This window comes from Schistocerca gregaria, chromosome 6 (genome assembly GCF_023897955.1).
Source record: "Schistocerca gregaria isolate iqSchGreg1 chromosome 6, iqSchGreg1.2, whole genome shotgun sequence".
NCBI lineage: Eukaryota > Metazoa > Arthropoda > Insecta > Orthoptera > Acrididae > Schistocerca > Schistocerca gregaria.
In genome coordinates, this window is record NC_064925.1 from 429,318,846 (window position 1) to 429,331,130 (window position 12,285).

Here is a 12,285-nt window from a genome sequence, read left to right on the forward strand (position 1 = left end):
CTGTGCGGCTCACCCCTTCGGAGGTTAGAGTTCTCCCTTGGGCGTGTGTGTGTGTTTTTTTGTTGTCCTTAGCGTAAGTTAATTTAAGTCAGATTTAAGTAGTGCATAAGCTTAGGGACCGATGACCTCAGCAGTTTGGTCCTGTTAAGACCTTGCTACAAATTTCCAAATTTTCCATCTGTTGAGGAGGAGGAGGAGGAGGAGGAGGAGGAGGAGGAGGAGGAGGAGGAGGAGGAGAGAGAGAGAGAGAACATGAACACGCATTTGACAAATGGAGTGGGCATAAACAGGTAAACAAAATTCTTTAGCTACATGGGTGACCAACGATGAATAGGAATCAGTGATAACTAGAAACCGGATTATATGCATTTGCATGTTGCATAAGCATATTTGGTTCCTTTTCACCGGATAGTGTATATTTTAACTAAAAACTAGTGACGATGCATATTTCCGCTCTATGATATTTTAAAAACTTAAGACGGGCGGTATCTGGTTCCGCTGTCATACTATACGCGCCGGCAACAATTGAAATATAAAGTACGAAAGCTTTTAGTCGCACGTCCAGTTTCTGTTTAGCTTTCTGTTTACTCCTACACAGCTGAACGAAAAAAAAAAAAAAAAAAAAAAAGAAGAAGAAGACAGACAGACGCGTCGTTCATGGGTAGCTGGCCATCCTAGAACATTTGCATATGACGGAACTGTTTTATATTGTCGAGTCTGCGTTAAAAACGTTTCGTCAAAAAAGTATCACATAGACCAGCATGTCAAGCCAAGTCTTAATATCGCAGGAATTTTTAAGAAAGATCCACGACAACAACCACCGACAGTAGCAATCTGCAATAGCAGAGATTTGTCCAAAGGTAACCGAAAAAGTCGGATTAACATGGATCTATGTGAAGCATTCATTGCAAGCTATATTCTTCATAAACTTGCAAATCCTATCCTCAAAGGCTTCCTGCGCAAATATTGTTGTTAAAACAAAATATATCAGATGAATCACCACTAGGTAAAAATTACATGCCGACAATTTACGTAACTGGAAGAAATACACAATGATCTCAAGGACAGAATTATCTGGATTTCAGTTGACGAAATCCAGACTATGTGGCCGTTACGTTGAAAATTTAATTGTTAGTGCTTTAAAAGAAGAGCCGAATCCTCCCTATTTAGCGGCCTGCAAAGAGCTTGAAATTAAGTCATTCTACGATCACCAGATTTGTGAAGGAGGGTATTAGAAAAAGATTTCCAGAATCTTCTGCAGATGAAAGGGTGTTAGTATTTATTTCTGATGCTGTTCCTTATATGATCAAAGCAGGAAAAGCCCTCCGAGTATTTTATTCCAATTTCATTCATGTGACGTGCTGCTTACGGAGTACATCGCCTTGTTGAAGAAGTACGTTCCACGTGCGTGAATGTAAATAAACTGATTTCATCCACAAAGAACGTGTTTCTAAAGGCTTCTGCTCGCATCAAGACCTGCAAAGAAAAAGTAGCTACTGTGCCTTTACCTCTCGAACCAGTGGTAACTGGTTGGGGTACGTGCGTCAAAGTTGTGTTTTACAATAAACATTTCGATGCCACTAGAGGGTAGCAAACGACTTCGTTAGTACAGAGGCTTTGGCAGTTTGCTAGTGCAACGAAGCTTTTAATGAATGCGGCATAAAAAAAGACACTGCTGTGACTGGCTTTCATTTTTCCCGTGTACAGTAAGTATTTACATCTTGACGCTGAAGGTTTGGCGTTGAATGAATCTGTTCGGTTAATGAATAAAATTATTCTATTGAACTCCTAATTGCCGGAGGTATTCCCGTGAAAATTTAAAGAAATGTTTGAAAACATTTTAAACAAAAACCCAGGCTTTGAACCATTGTGCCAAATTGATAATTTTGTTAATGCGACGGGTGAACATTTACCAGAAACAATAAGTGCCAATATAGCACTCAGATTCAAATACTGCCCAGTTACCTCAGTTGATGTAGAACGGTCTTTTTCTGACTATACAAATGTTTTGAGTGATCGAGGATACAGTCTTACAATCCGAATATTTGGAACAGTACTTGGTCGTATATGCTTACAACAGTAGAAAAATGGAAAATAAATGGTAAATGATGCTTTGGTCCAATAGTATTAATTAAAAGTTTGTGCGGTTCACAAAATTCACGATTGTATGTTGATTTTTAAATTAAATATTTTTGATCGTGCCGCTCTGCGTGTGATACGATCTCAAAATCGGTCCCTACATACAGATTGTTTCGCTGCGACTCACACTCGCATCGCATCAGCTTGCTAATGTCAACTATACCAAAGAAGGAACAATTCTTGAACACGAAATGCGTCCCCATCTTGCAAACTTTAATCCACGAAAGGCCTCCTTCCTAACCTCTACCAGAAAGTATTCAGAAAATGATACCAGCGTTCTAAATGTACTGATTTTTTGCGTGGCCGTCGCTCTTCCTCGTAATTGAAATGCACAGGTTCCACTTTGAGATCTAATGCACGCAGTAACTAGCATGTTTTTTATTATTTGATTGCATATTTCGACACTTTTTTTGCATTTTAAGCATTTTTCATGCATATCTGAAGATTTTTATGATGCATACAATCCGGTCTCTAGTGACAACCAACCTCAGCATGGTGCCAGCAGGAGGCAAAGGGGTCGGGAGGGGGGGATGTAGGGAAGCGGGCAGTAATCCTAATGAAAATTCGTGCAGTTTACGAACCTGAAATACGAAGGCCGCAAAACTAGGATTTTGTGGTCTAAAATACCGCGAAAATAATTACTAAAATGACCTGAAAATATCGATGAATTACGTAAAAATTATATAAAATATATGTAAAGTTAGTTATAAAAATAGGTAGAGTATTGAAAAATTATGTAGTGTGTTGGGTCTTAAATTATAAAAAAATAACTGATTTGAAATCGCTGTTTTTCTGCAAGAAATCTCGTTTTTGAAAATGTACCGAAAATTGCAGTATAAACATCTTATACCTATTGTAGTGCATGACAGCGTGCAGACCACCTCGAAAGTGAGGGAACATCTGTTGACAGAAAACACGTGCCTGTAGTTAGAAAATCTTCCAACATTTGCTGAAACAAATGGAGTGTGCATTCTGATATTTCCCTATAGTTTCAACAACGTATCTACGAATAAAAGATCGACACATGAATATCGATATTTCACGACTGGACAGTCAAGTTCGTCACAATATTGGTGCAAAATATAATTATATATCTTTCAATACCATTAACTGGAAAGATGTAACAACAGTAAGCGACGAGACAACGACAATGAGGAGATGAGCTACCAGTTTATTGCCATTGTGCACGAGTACGTTTTCGAGCAACATTGTTACGTTTTTCCCCAGAGGCACACGTACTGTTTGCTCTTGCCAACATTAAAGGAATGAATTGTTTGTTAAACACAAAACTATAAAAATGAAGTAAAATGTTAAAATACTACAAAAATATAGAAAATTAAGCAAAATTAAATTTACATTTCTAAAGTCAGAATTTCCGCAGCTCGTGGTCTGGCGGAGGCGTTCTCACTTCCAGAGCACGGGGTCCTGGGTTCGATTCCCATCGGGGTCAGGGATTTTCACCTGCCCCGAGATGACTGGGTGTTGTGTTTATCATCGTCATTTATCCCCATTACGGTCGGAAGAAGGCAACGGCAAACCACCTCCATTAGGACCTTGCATAGTACGGCGGTTGCAGGTCTCCTACACCGTTCCCCTACGCTCTGTCAAGGAGGATGGGACTTCATTTCCATTGTCAAAATATTTGGGATTTTAGTGCTTTGTAACAACGCGTGGCTCATACGATAAAAAAAAAAAAATGAAATGAAGCTGCCGAGCGTATGAGTGACGACACAACCACTTAAGGAAGCGGTCTGTGTCTGAATCTCCATGCCATTAAATGGTGCATGGCGGAGGGGACCTTGTGCCACTACTAGTCATTCTTATCCCGTTCCACCCGCAAATGGAGGACGTAAAGACGACTGTCTATGCCTCCGTATGAGCCCTAATTCCTCTTGTCTTGTCCTTACGGACCTTACACGAAGTGTAAGGCAGTAACCGAAGCTGACCATTCGCCTTCCCTTCTACCGACGTTAAGTGCTCGTTCCATTTCACATCGCTTTGTGATGTTTTCTAATATTACATAATTGTTTTTCCTAGTCACTTGCCTTAAATTTAAATTTTTCTACATTGGAACATGTTCCCATTAATCACACCCAGTAGAAATACCGCCTACGTCATCTCGTATCTTCCTCCATTCACTCATCGACGACACCTTCCCGCAGACCACAGCACCATCAGCAATCAGCAGTAGATTGCTGCTCACCCTGTCTGTCCTCATAACATTCAGATACGTACAAGGGCGGTTCTACCAAAATTTCCTGAGCACTCCTGACCATACCCTTGTTTCTTATCAATACTCGCCGTCGAGGACCACGTGCTACGTTCTATTACTTAAGAAGCCTTCAAGCTACTTACATATCTGGGAATTTATTCCTTACGTTCTTATCGCCGGTAACAGTATGCAGCGGGGCACCGTGTCAAAAGCTTTCCGGAGATCTAGGAGAATGGAATTTACCTGTTACCCTTCGCCGTGGTGTGAGAGAAAGGCACGCCAAGTTACACACGCGTGATGCTTCTTAATCCGTCGTTTTGTGTCTCGCAGATATTTATTATATTCGAACTCAGAATGTGCTCAAAGCCTTCTGCTGTAAATCATTGTTAAGGATACTGGTCCGTAATGTTTTGCGGATCCGTTCTTTTACCCTATTGTGTCAGAGTCACCCGCACTTTAGAGCAGTAGCTTGCGACTTTGCACCTGGCGAGAGATTCACAATAGTGAAAGCTAAGAAGGGATCAATAAGGACGAGTACCGTCTGTAAAAGCGAATTGGGATTCCATCCAGACCCGGCGATTTTTCTGTTCACAACTTTTCTTATGCCTGAACAGACTGGTCGACGAGTGACTGGATGGAGGCCTTCGACACAATTGTTATTTTACATAGTACCAGGATTTTCCAGTGTTTTCGGCAACGAATTTCGCTAATGGGGCACATAAGGATGACGGTGGTAGTAATTCTATTCTTCATGTATTGCTCTTTTTACACAAGCACTAATTTCTAGTAAATAGATATCCATCTACCGGGTGATCAAAAAGTCCGTATAAATTTGAAAACTGAATAAATCACGGAATAATGTAGATAGAGAGGTACAAATTGACACACATGCTTGGAATGACATCGGGTTTTATTAGAACCAAAAAAAATGCAAACGATCAAAAAAAGTCCGACAGATGGCGCTTCATCTGATCAGAATAGCAATAATTAGCAAAACAAAGTAAGACAAAGCAAAGACGATGTTCTTTACAGGAAATGCTCAATATGTCCACCATCATTCCTCAACAATAGCTGTAATTGAGGAATAATGTTGTGAACAGCACTGTAAAGCATGTCCGGAGTTATGCTGAGGCATTGGCGTCGGATTTTTTCTTCTAGCATCCCTAGAGATGTCGGTCGATCACAATACACTTGCGACTTCAGGTAACCCCAAAGCCAATAATCGCACGGACTGAGGTCTGGGGACCTGGGAGGTCAAGCATGACTGAAGTGACGGCTGAGCACACGACCACCACCAAACGACGCGCGCAAGAGATCTTTCACGCGTCTAGCAATATGGGGAGTTTTTTTTGTTATTTTGATTCTAATAAAACCCCATGTCATTCCAAGCATGTGTGTAAATTTTTACCTCTCTATGTACATTATTCTGTGGTTTATTAAGTTTTCAAATTTATACTGACTTTTTGATCACCCCGTACTTAATGTACGATTCTTTTTTCCGTGTAGCGTGTGAAACAAAAGTCGTAGCGTGTTTCACGTGCAATGGCCAAATAGGTTTCCACTATTAGTGGAGGGTGCAAGTGACTCGCAAAATAATGGGTACGAAATCGTGCGTTACAGCCATGTAACTACATAATTATCTACAAGAAATATATAAAAGAAATATTAAGTTCGCGGGACACAGATACACGGCCACATAACGCGAGGCGTATCATGGCACTCGGTGGGGATAAACTCATATACAATGAAAGCAGAAACTTTGAAAAGCCGTATTTTTTTTTAGGAAGGGTAAGAAAAATTTGGAGAAGTACCAGAAGGTGTATCGAGCTGAAAGAGCACTATGTTAGCAAATGAAGCTGATTTTCTTTTTCAAAGATATGCCGTTTAAAAATCAATTCCGTCTCCCCTTCGCGCTCCGGGTCACCTTACACCGTGGCGTGCGTCGCGGAAGCACATCGGGCCTCGACTGCTAATATTGTGCAATACTGTTGCCCACCTATGGATAAGGTCGAAGACTGTATATCTTTGTCAGCTCTGTCCCTTATGTAAAGACTGTTTATGTAGTGCGATTTGTCGTGTAAACAGAATTGTTGAAACAGATCCGAATGAGCTAAGCACAAGCCGCTTTTAAAATTATTGGAATTCTATAGGGGTCTGCAGGCCATATACTGTGTAAAATCAAGGTAGCCGCCGGAAAGAATTCCGGACATTTGCCACACTTGTCCCTTTGCCAGGTAGCTTGAGTAGCGATCCCTCAGGTAAGGGACGCCCTTCCTCTTACTACTTCTGTCCGCTTTCGAACTGCCGTCTCCACATCTTACTCGATACGAACATTACGTAAGGGACTTCCTTATGCGACATCTTGGCGAAATACAGAGCTTCTTTTCCGAAATCGAAATATTTTTAACTTTTGGGAAACTAAAGCAATACCGACGATTATGTCAGTATGTAATTAGTTCTGCCAAGTATAAATATAGATCCCTCTGTCTGTACGGTAGCTTCCTTTCACGCTTATTGATTGCGATAGAAACAATCCATCAGCAGGGGAACAACCAGAAAGGAACGATGTAAAGAGAATCCGAATGAACGCTAATTATTTCTTTTTGATCACTGCATTTGTGCCTACTTTAATTACTAGAACTGCATGCCCAAAAGATAATCAGGAAAGAAGAAATGGAAATGTGAATGTTTGAACAGAAGAACGACATATTCCATATCAATTTACTCCCTAAAATACGATATCCCTTGCGGCCGGAACATTTGTTAATAAAGTGTAGCGGGACGATGTTCAAAACATGACTGAAAATACGTTCACTAAACATAGATAAGAACATCTATGATCGAGATGTCATCTAAAGGCGACGTACAATTTTAAAATGTTAGAAATAAGGAAATGAAGTACTACAGAATGTTATCCTTGTAACGTACGTTGTTTTTCTACATTGTTTAGCTTTGGTGTTTACAGGGTCATAGAGAAAGCATCCTAGGTTTTGGAGGGAAAAGCTGTAATTGTAATGATCTGCACTACAACAGAAACAAGAAGCACAACTTACGGAAAAACAATGTAATGTGTGTTTCAGCTCACAACTGATATTCAAGCAGATAGTTCCTGTGACTTAATATGGGCAGAGGTTACATTCGACAACCGGATTAATTTAATAAGTGGCTCCTTTTACCGACCCCCGGTCTCAGGTGAATCAGTTGCTGAACAGTTTTCTTTAAACTTGAGTCTCGTCACAAATAGGTACGCTACCCATACAATTATAGTTAGCAGTGACTTCAATCTACCTTCTGTATGTTGACAAAAATACATTTTCAGACCCTATTGTAGATAGAAAACAACTTCCGTAATTGTTCTAAATGCTTTTCTAAAATTATTTTGAACAATTAGTTCACGAGGCCATTAAAATTGTAAATGGTTACGAAAACACACTTGACCTCTTAGCCGCAAATAATCCTGAGCAGCTGGCCGGGATGGCCGAGCGGTTCTAGGCGCTTCAGTGTGGAACCGCGCGACCGCTACGGTCGCAGGCTAGAGTCCTGCCTCGCGCATGGATGTGTGTGATGTCCTTAGGTTAGTTAGGTTTAAGTAGTTCTAAGTCTAGGGGAATGATGACCTCAGATGTTAAGTCCCGTAGTGCTCAGAGCCATTTTTTGAAATCCTGAGCATCACGACGGATACAGGGATTACTGAACACAAAGTCGAGCGAAGCTCAATTCCGTAACAAAGAAATTCACCAAAACTAAACGCGAAATATATCTATCTATAAAAGCAGCTAAAAATTCGGTTGACGTCTTTCTAAGAGATAGTCTCCAATACTTCCAAGTTATGTAAATGAAGACCATATGTGGCCTAAGTTCAAAGAAATAGTATAAACAGCACTCGAGAGATTCATACCAAAGAAATTAATAAGAGACGGAACTGATCCCCCATGGTACACAAAACACGACAGAAAGCTGCTGCAGTAGCACCGAAAAAGACACGTATAATTTAGACGAACGCAAAATCTCCGAGATTGGCGAAGTTTTACTGAGGCTCGAAATTTGGTGCGGATTTCAGTGCGAGGTGCATTTAATAGTTTCCGCAACGAAAGTCTCTCTAGAAATGTGGAAGAAAATCCAAAGAGATTCTGGTGTCTATGTTAAGTAAGCCAGCGGAAAGGCTCAGTAAGTACCTTTATTGCGCGACAGCTATGAGGAGGAGGAGGGGGGGGGGGGGGGGGAGATACAAGGGACCCAGAATTTCGGAGCAGGTAAAACCGTGGCAAATGTCCGCGCACCGCCGGAAAAAAACGCGCAATATGATCAGTTGTCCAAATACAGAGTTAAGTATTGAAAAGTAGATAACGTTCCGTTAACTAATTAAGTACGAAGTTACATTCATTCAGGACGAATTGGGAAGGCGCTAACTTGAAAGTATACTGTCTCGAAAGACAGCGTCCTTTTTCTTTATCATAGGTGTAACTTTATGCAAAAGTATATCAAAGGAGATAGTGTCCACCATAGAAAGCACCAACAATAATTCCGCTCACTCTGTAAATTTTCTGACGTCGCTTTTCCTCTGTGCACCCACGTACGCTTCCCGCCCGAGGGCTGCCGACCACGAATTTTGCGTAACACCACTTGACCGCCCGGAGCCGGCCGTCAGCACACTGCCCAACACTGCCGCTGCAGCGAGCAGAGCCTCGCTGCACTCACCTGCTGCACCTCGGCCGTGGTGCTCCTGAAGAGCTCGATGTAGCGCGAGCCGATGAGCTCGCGGTGCTTGCTGAGCGCCTTGGCCGCGTCCTCCTCCTGCGCAAACAGCACGAACGCGTCGCCCGTGGCCCGCCCGTCGGGCTTCTTCACGAACAGCACGCCCTCCTCGTCGTCCATCACCTTGCACGAGTTCTCGCCAGACTCGAAGAACTCCAGCTGCAATTTTGGTGTGCGAACAGCGGCTACACTCACACGCAACGAGGCAATAATTACTTATTACGAGGTTACCGTCGCTGCATCTACAGCGATACGACAACAAATACGGTCTCTGAGGTGCGCCGACGCGCAGCTAAGCATTTCTTGTCTCAACGACGAATTTTGTGGTCGGTTGCTTTTCAGCACCCGCCAGTGTGGCAGCCAAAGTTGAGTCTAAAAGATGTGGTCCGTCGTTCGAGGAAACTCGGTCGGTAACCGAGTAGTCTACCGAATTTCATGGCCGTGTGTCGGAAGAATGTGAAACAGTAATTCGCAACTAGGAAACGTCGTCGAAGACTGAGGCATTCGTAAAAGTTGAAATTTTATTTTCATCTGGTGCCACGATTTTGTTACTGTAATTTAATAAAAATCTTTCGACAAACGAGATAATGAACTACAGCGACATCTCAACCCATTGTGCTTAATGAGCTCCACCCGACCGATTATTAACTATTCCCAATGATGAGACAATCTATATTCGACAAAGATATGGGTCTTTATCAACAGAAGAGAATGAACCTCTCAATTGGCGAACGGTGGCATGTCACGGGAAAGTTGTTGAAAGGTACTGTTGGATTGCAGTAAAAAAATGCAGCTAAATGCCGATAAAATTTCAACTTTCAGGAATTCTTCCACCTTGGACGACACTCGCTACTTACGAATTACTGTTCAATATTCTTCGGACAAGAGATCGTAAAATCCAGGGGACTATTGCGCTTTTTACAGAGTGGTCACGACCGCCCTCATCTGTACACTCAACTCAACCTACTACCGCGCTCTCAAAAAACAGACAAAAGTAGAACTCGCGGTAGGGCCGACCGATGCTTAACCGCGCGTTAGTGCACCTCACCTCAGAGATACTACTGTCTCTCGTATCGATCTAACTGCAGCAACGAAGACTTCACAGCATGTACGCTTGGAGATGCTGCGTATGTTGCAACAAATTACTCGAATTTCCAGCTTATTTGCGAATCTGCTCCCACTGAAGTTCCTTTATTGCAAATAAAATTCCAAAAGCTTCGTCACTTATACACATACTATCCAGAGTTAACTCACAGACGCATGGAGGACGTCATTGAGCTTACAAAGTGTGCCAGCTGCAACGGCTAAAACACGTGGTTTAAAAATACGGAAACATTTCTGCTCTACTACCCTTCAAGGTCGTTTATCTGCACAAAAAAGTGCATTTGTGTACAATGGATGTTTCAAGATGACGTACTCTAAGGCACGCACAATCTGCTAAGGAATCACTACAGTTTGACAGTTGTAACCAACAGATTAATATGGAACGTAAATGAGGTGTTATTTGGCAAACTGCTCAACATTTGCTTGACACAATGCATAACTTGCAGACTAAAGTTCTCCAAAATAGAAATTGCTATCCCCGGTTGTGGACTTTGTATGAAATGATTGTAATACAGAAGAACAGAACGGCACTCGCTTTTCATACTGGACTACCGCACTACCCACAAGCAGAAAATGAGGCAGCATGTACACGTTGGCCTTGATATCCTTGCGTACTGCTCATTGCATTGTGTTTCAACAGTTTAATTGAGAATATGAAATTATTTCACAACCCGCGTACGACTGCCCAACATTCTCTCTCAACGTATTCCCGACAAATAGGACCCCTCACACATGTGAAGAATTTCTATTCAGACTGCAGTTTGTTCTCAATAAGCAGAATGGCTCCTCGCAATTTTCTTATTCTCGTGCCAGACTTTGTACATAAATGTTTACCGAGGGTTTCTGACACTCTCCGAGATTCCTCATTGGAACTTAAAATATTTCTCCAGAGAATCTGCTCGTCGTCTCAAGTATGCTAAGTCGACATTGTAAGCTGTAAGTTTTCCTTTCGGAATAAGCGACACTCGCACTAATTTGGGCGTCACAATACAGAAGTCGCCGCCTGTTGTTCACTGTCGAGTGGGTCATAATAAATCTAAGTATATTCCGTACTTGGGACGATCGTTGATATCCCACCAGCTTTGGCAAGGAGAGCATCAGTCGAAGCAGACTCGTCAAACATTTTAACTTTGATGCGACTGGTGGTGGACTTACGACTTGCTTCGCGGTGCAGTCGTAAGGCAGACCCCTCATCCTGACGATGACTTGCCCGCCTCTGGACAGGAACGCTTGAGCCTCGTTGTTGTTGCCTGAAAACGGTTAAAAACAGTTAAGCGTCAACTGGCCAAGAATGGTCACAAACAGTTTTCTTCCAAGCATATTACCTAAGTGAATAAGTGAAACAGAAAATTTGAAAATTATTTGTGTAGGCAACAGTACAGTAGTCCGCTTATACATATTGCATATCGACAATACGAAACACAATTACAAGAAAAAGCATATAGAATTCTACCGCGTACGAGGTATACAAGAGGGAACATTATGAAGTAACAATCACATGCTGCCAAAAATTGGAAGTCAATACCTACAACATGATTAAAGAAAATAACCAATTGAAGGTAACTACGAAAGTTTACTACTAAATAAGTCAGCAGCAGGATAAAGCCGCCAACATCGTAATAATAAAGTGACAAGCAAAAGCTACAATTTGCATGTAAGAAGAGAGAGACTAATAAGTTAAAGCTGTGAGCCTTGGCTACATAGTTCAGTCGTTAAGTGTACTGAACTGAATGGATAGTGCTTTGAAAAGCCGTTGTAAGACGAACATGAAAATAAACTACCAGCTTTGGAGGGTACACCAATGAACTCATAATACTGGAGCGAATTACGCAAGAAACTTGGCCGCTTATAGAGGCGGAAGGGTTCTGTTAACTGGATAGTTAAATTACGATGGCAGAATTTGAGGGAATATGAAACGCAGACTGATAATACTATGAAAATGTTTTCTGAAAAAGAGAGACATTTTAACATCTAATACAAATTTAAAAGTTAGGAAGTAATTTCTAAAATTATTTGTCTGTATTGTAGTCCTGTATGGAAGCGAAAAGTGGAGTTGTAGAAGAATTCTGCTGATT

The 12,285-nt window shown here is 41.6% G+C and overlaps 1 protein-coding gene across 3 annotated transcripts in view; it reads right to left on the reverse strand.

Annotated features, from left to right (window-relative positions):
- LOC126277981 (RNA-binding protein fusilli-like) overlaps window positions 1-12,285 on the reverse strand; it is a 442,836-nt gene that overhangs the window by 14,704 nt on the left and 415,847 nt on the right. For all 3 annotated transcript variants that reach the window (XM_049977643.1, XM_049977645.1, XM_049977644.1), the window contains exons 9-10: window positions 11,366-11,460; window positions 9,050-9,265 (exon numbers count right to left, since the gene is read on the reverse strand). In XM_049977643.1, the coding sequence (XP_049833600.1) occupies window positions 9,050-9,265; window positions 11,366-11,460 (311 nt within the window). The remainder of the gene's footprint in view (window positions 1-9,049; window positions 9,266-11,365; window positions 11,461-12,285) is intronic.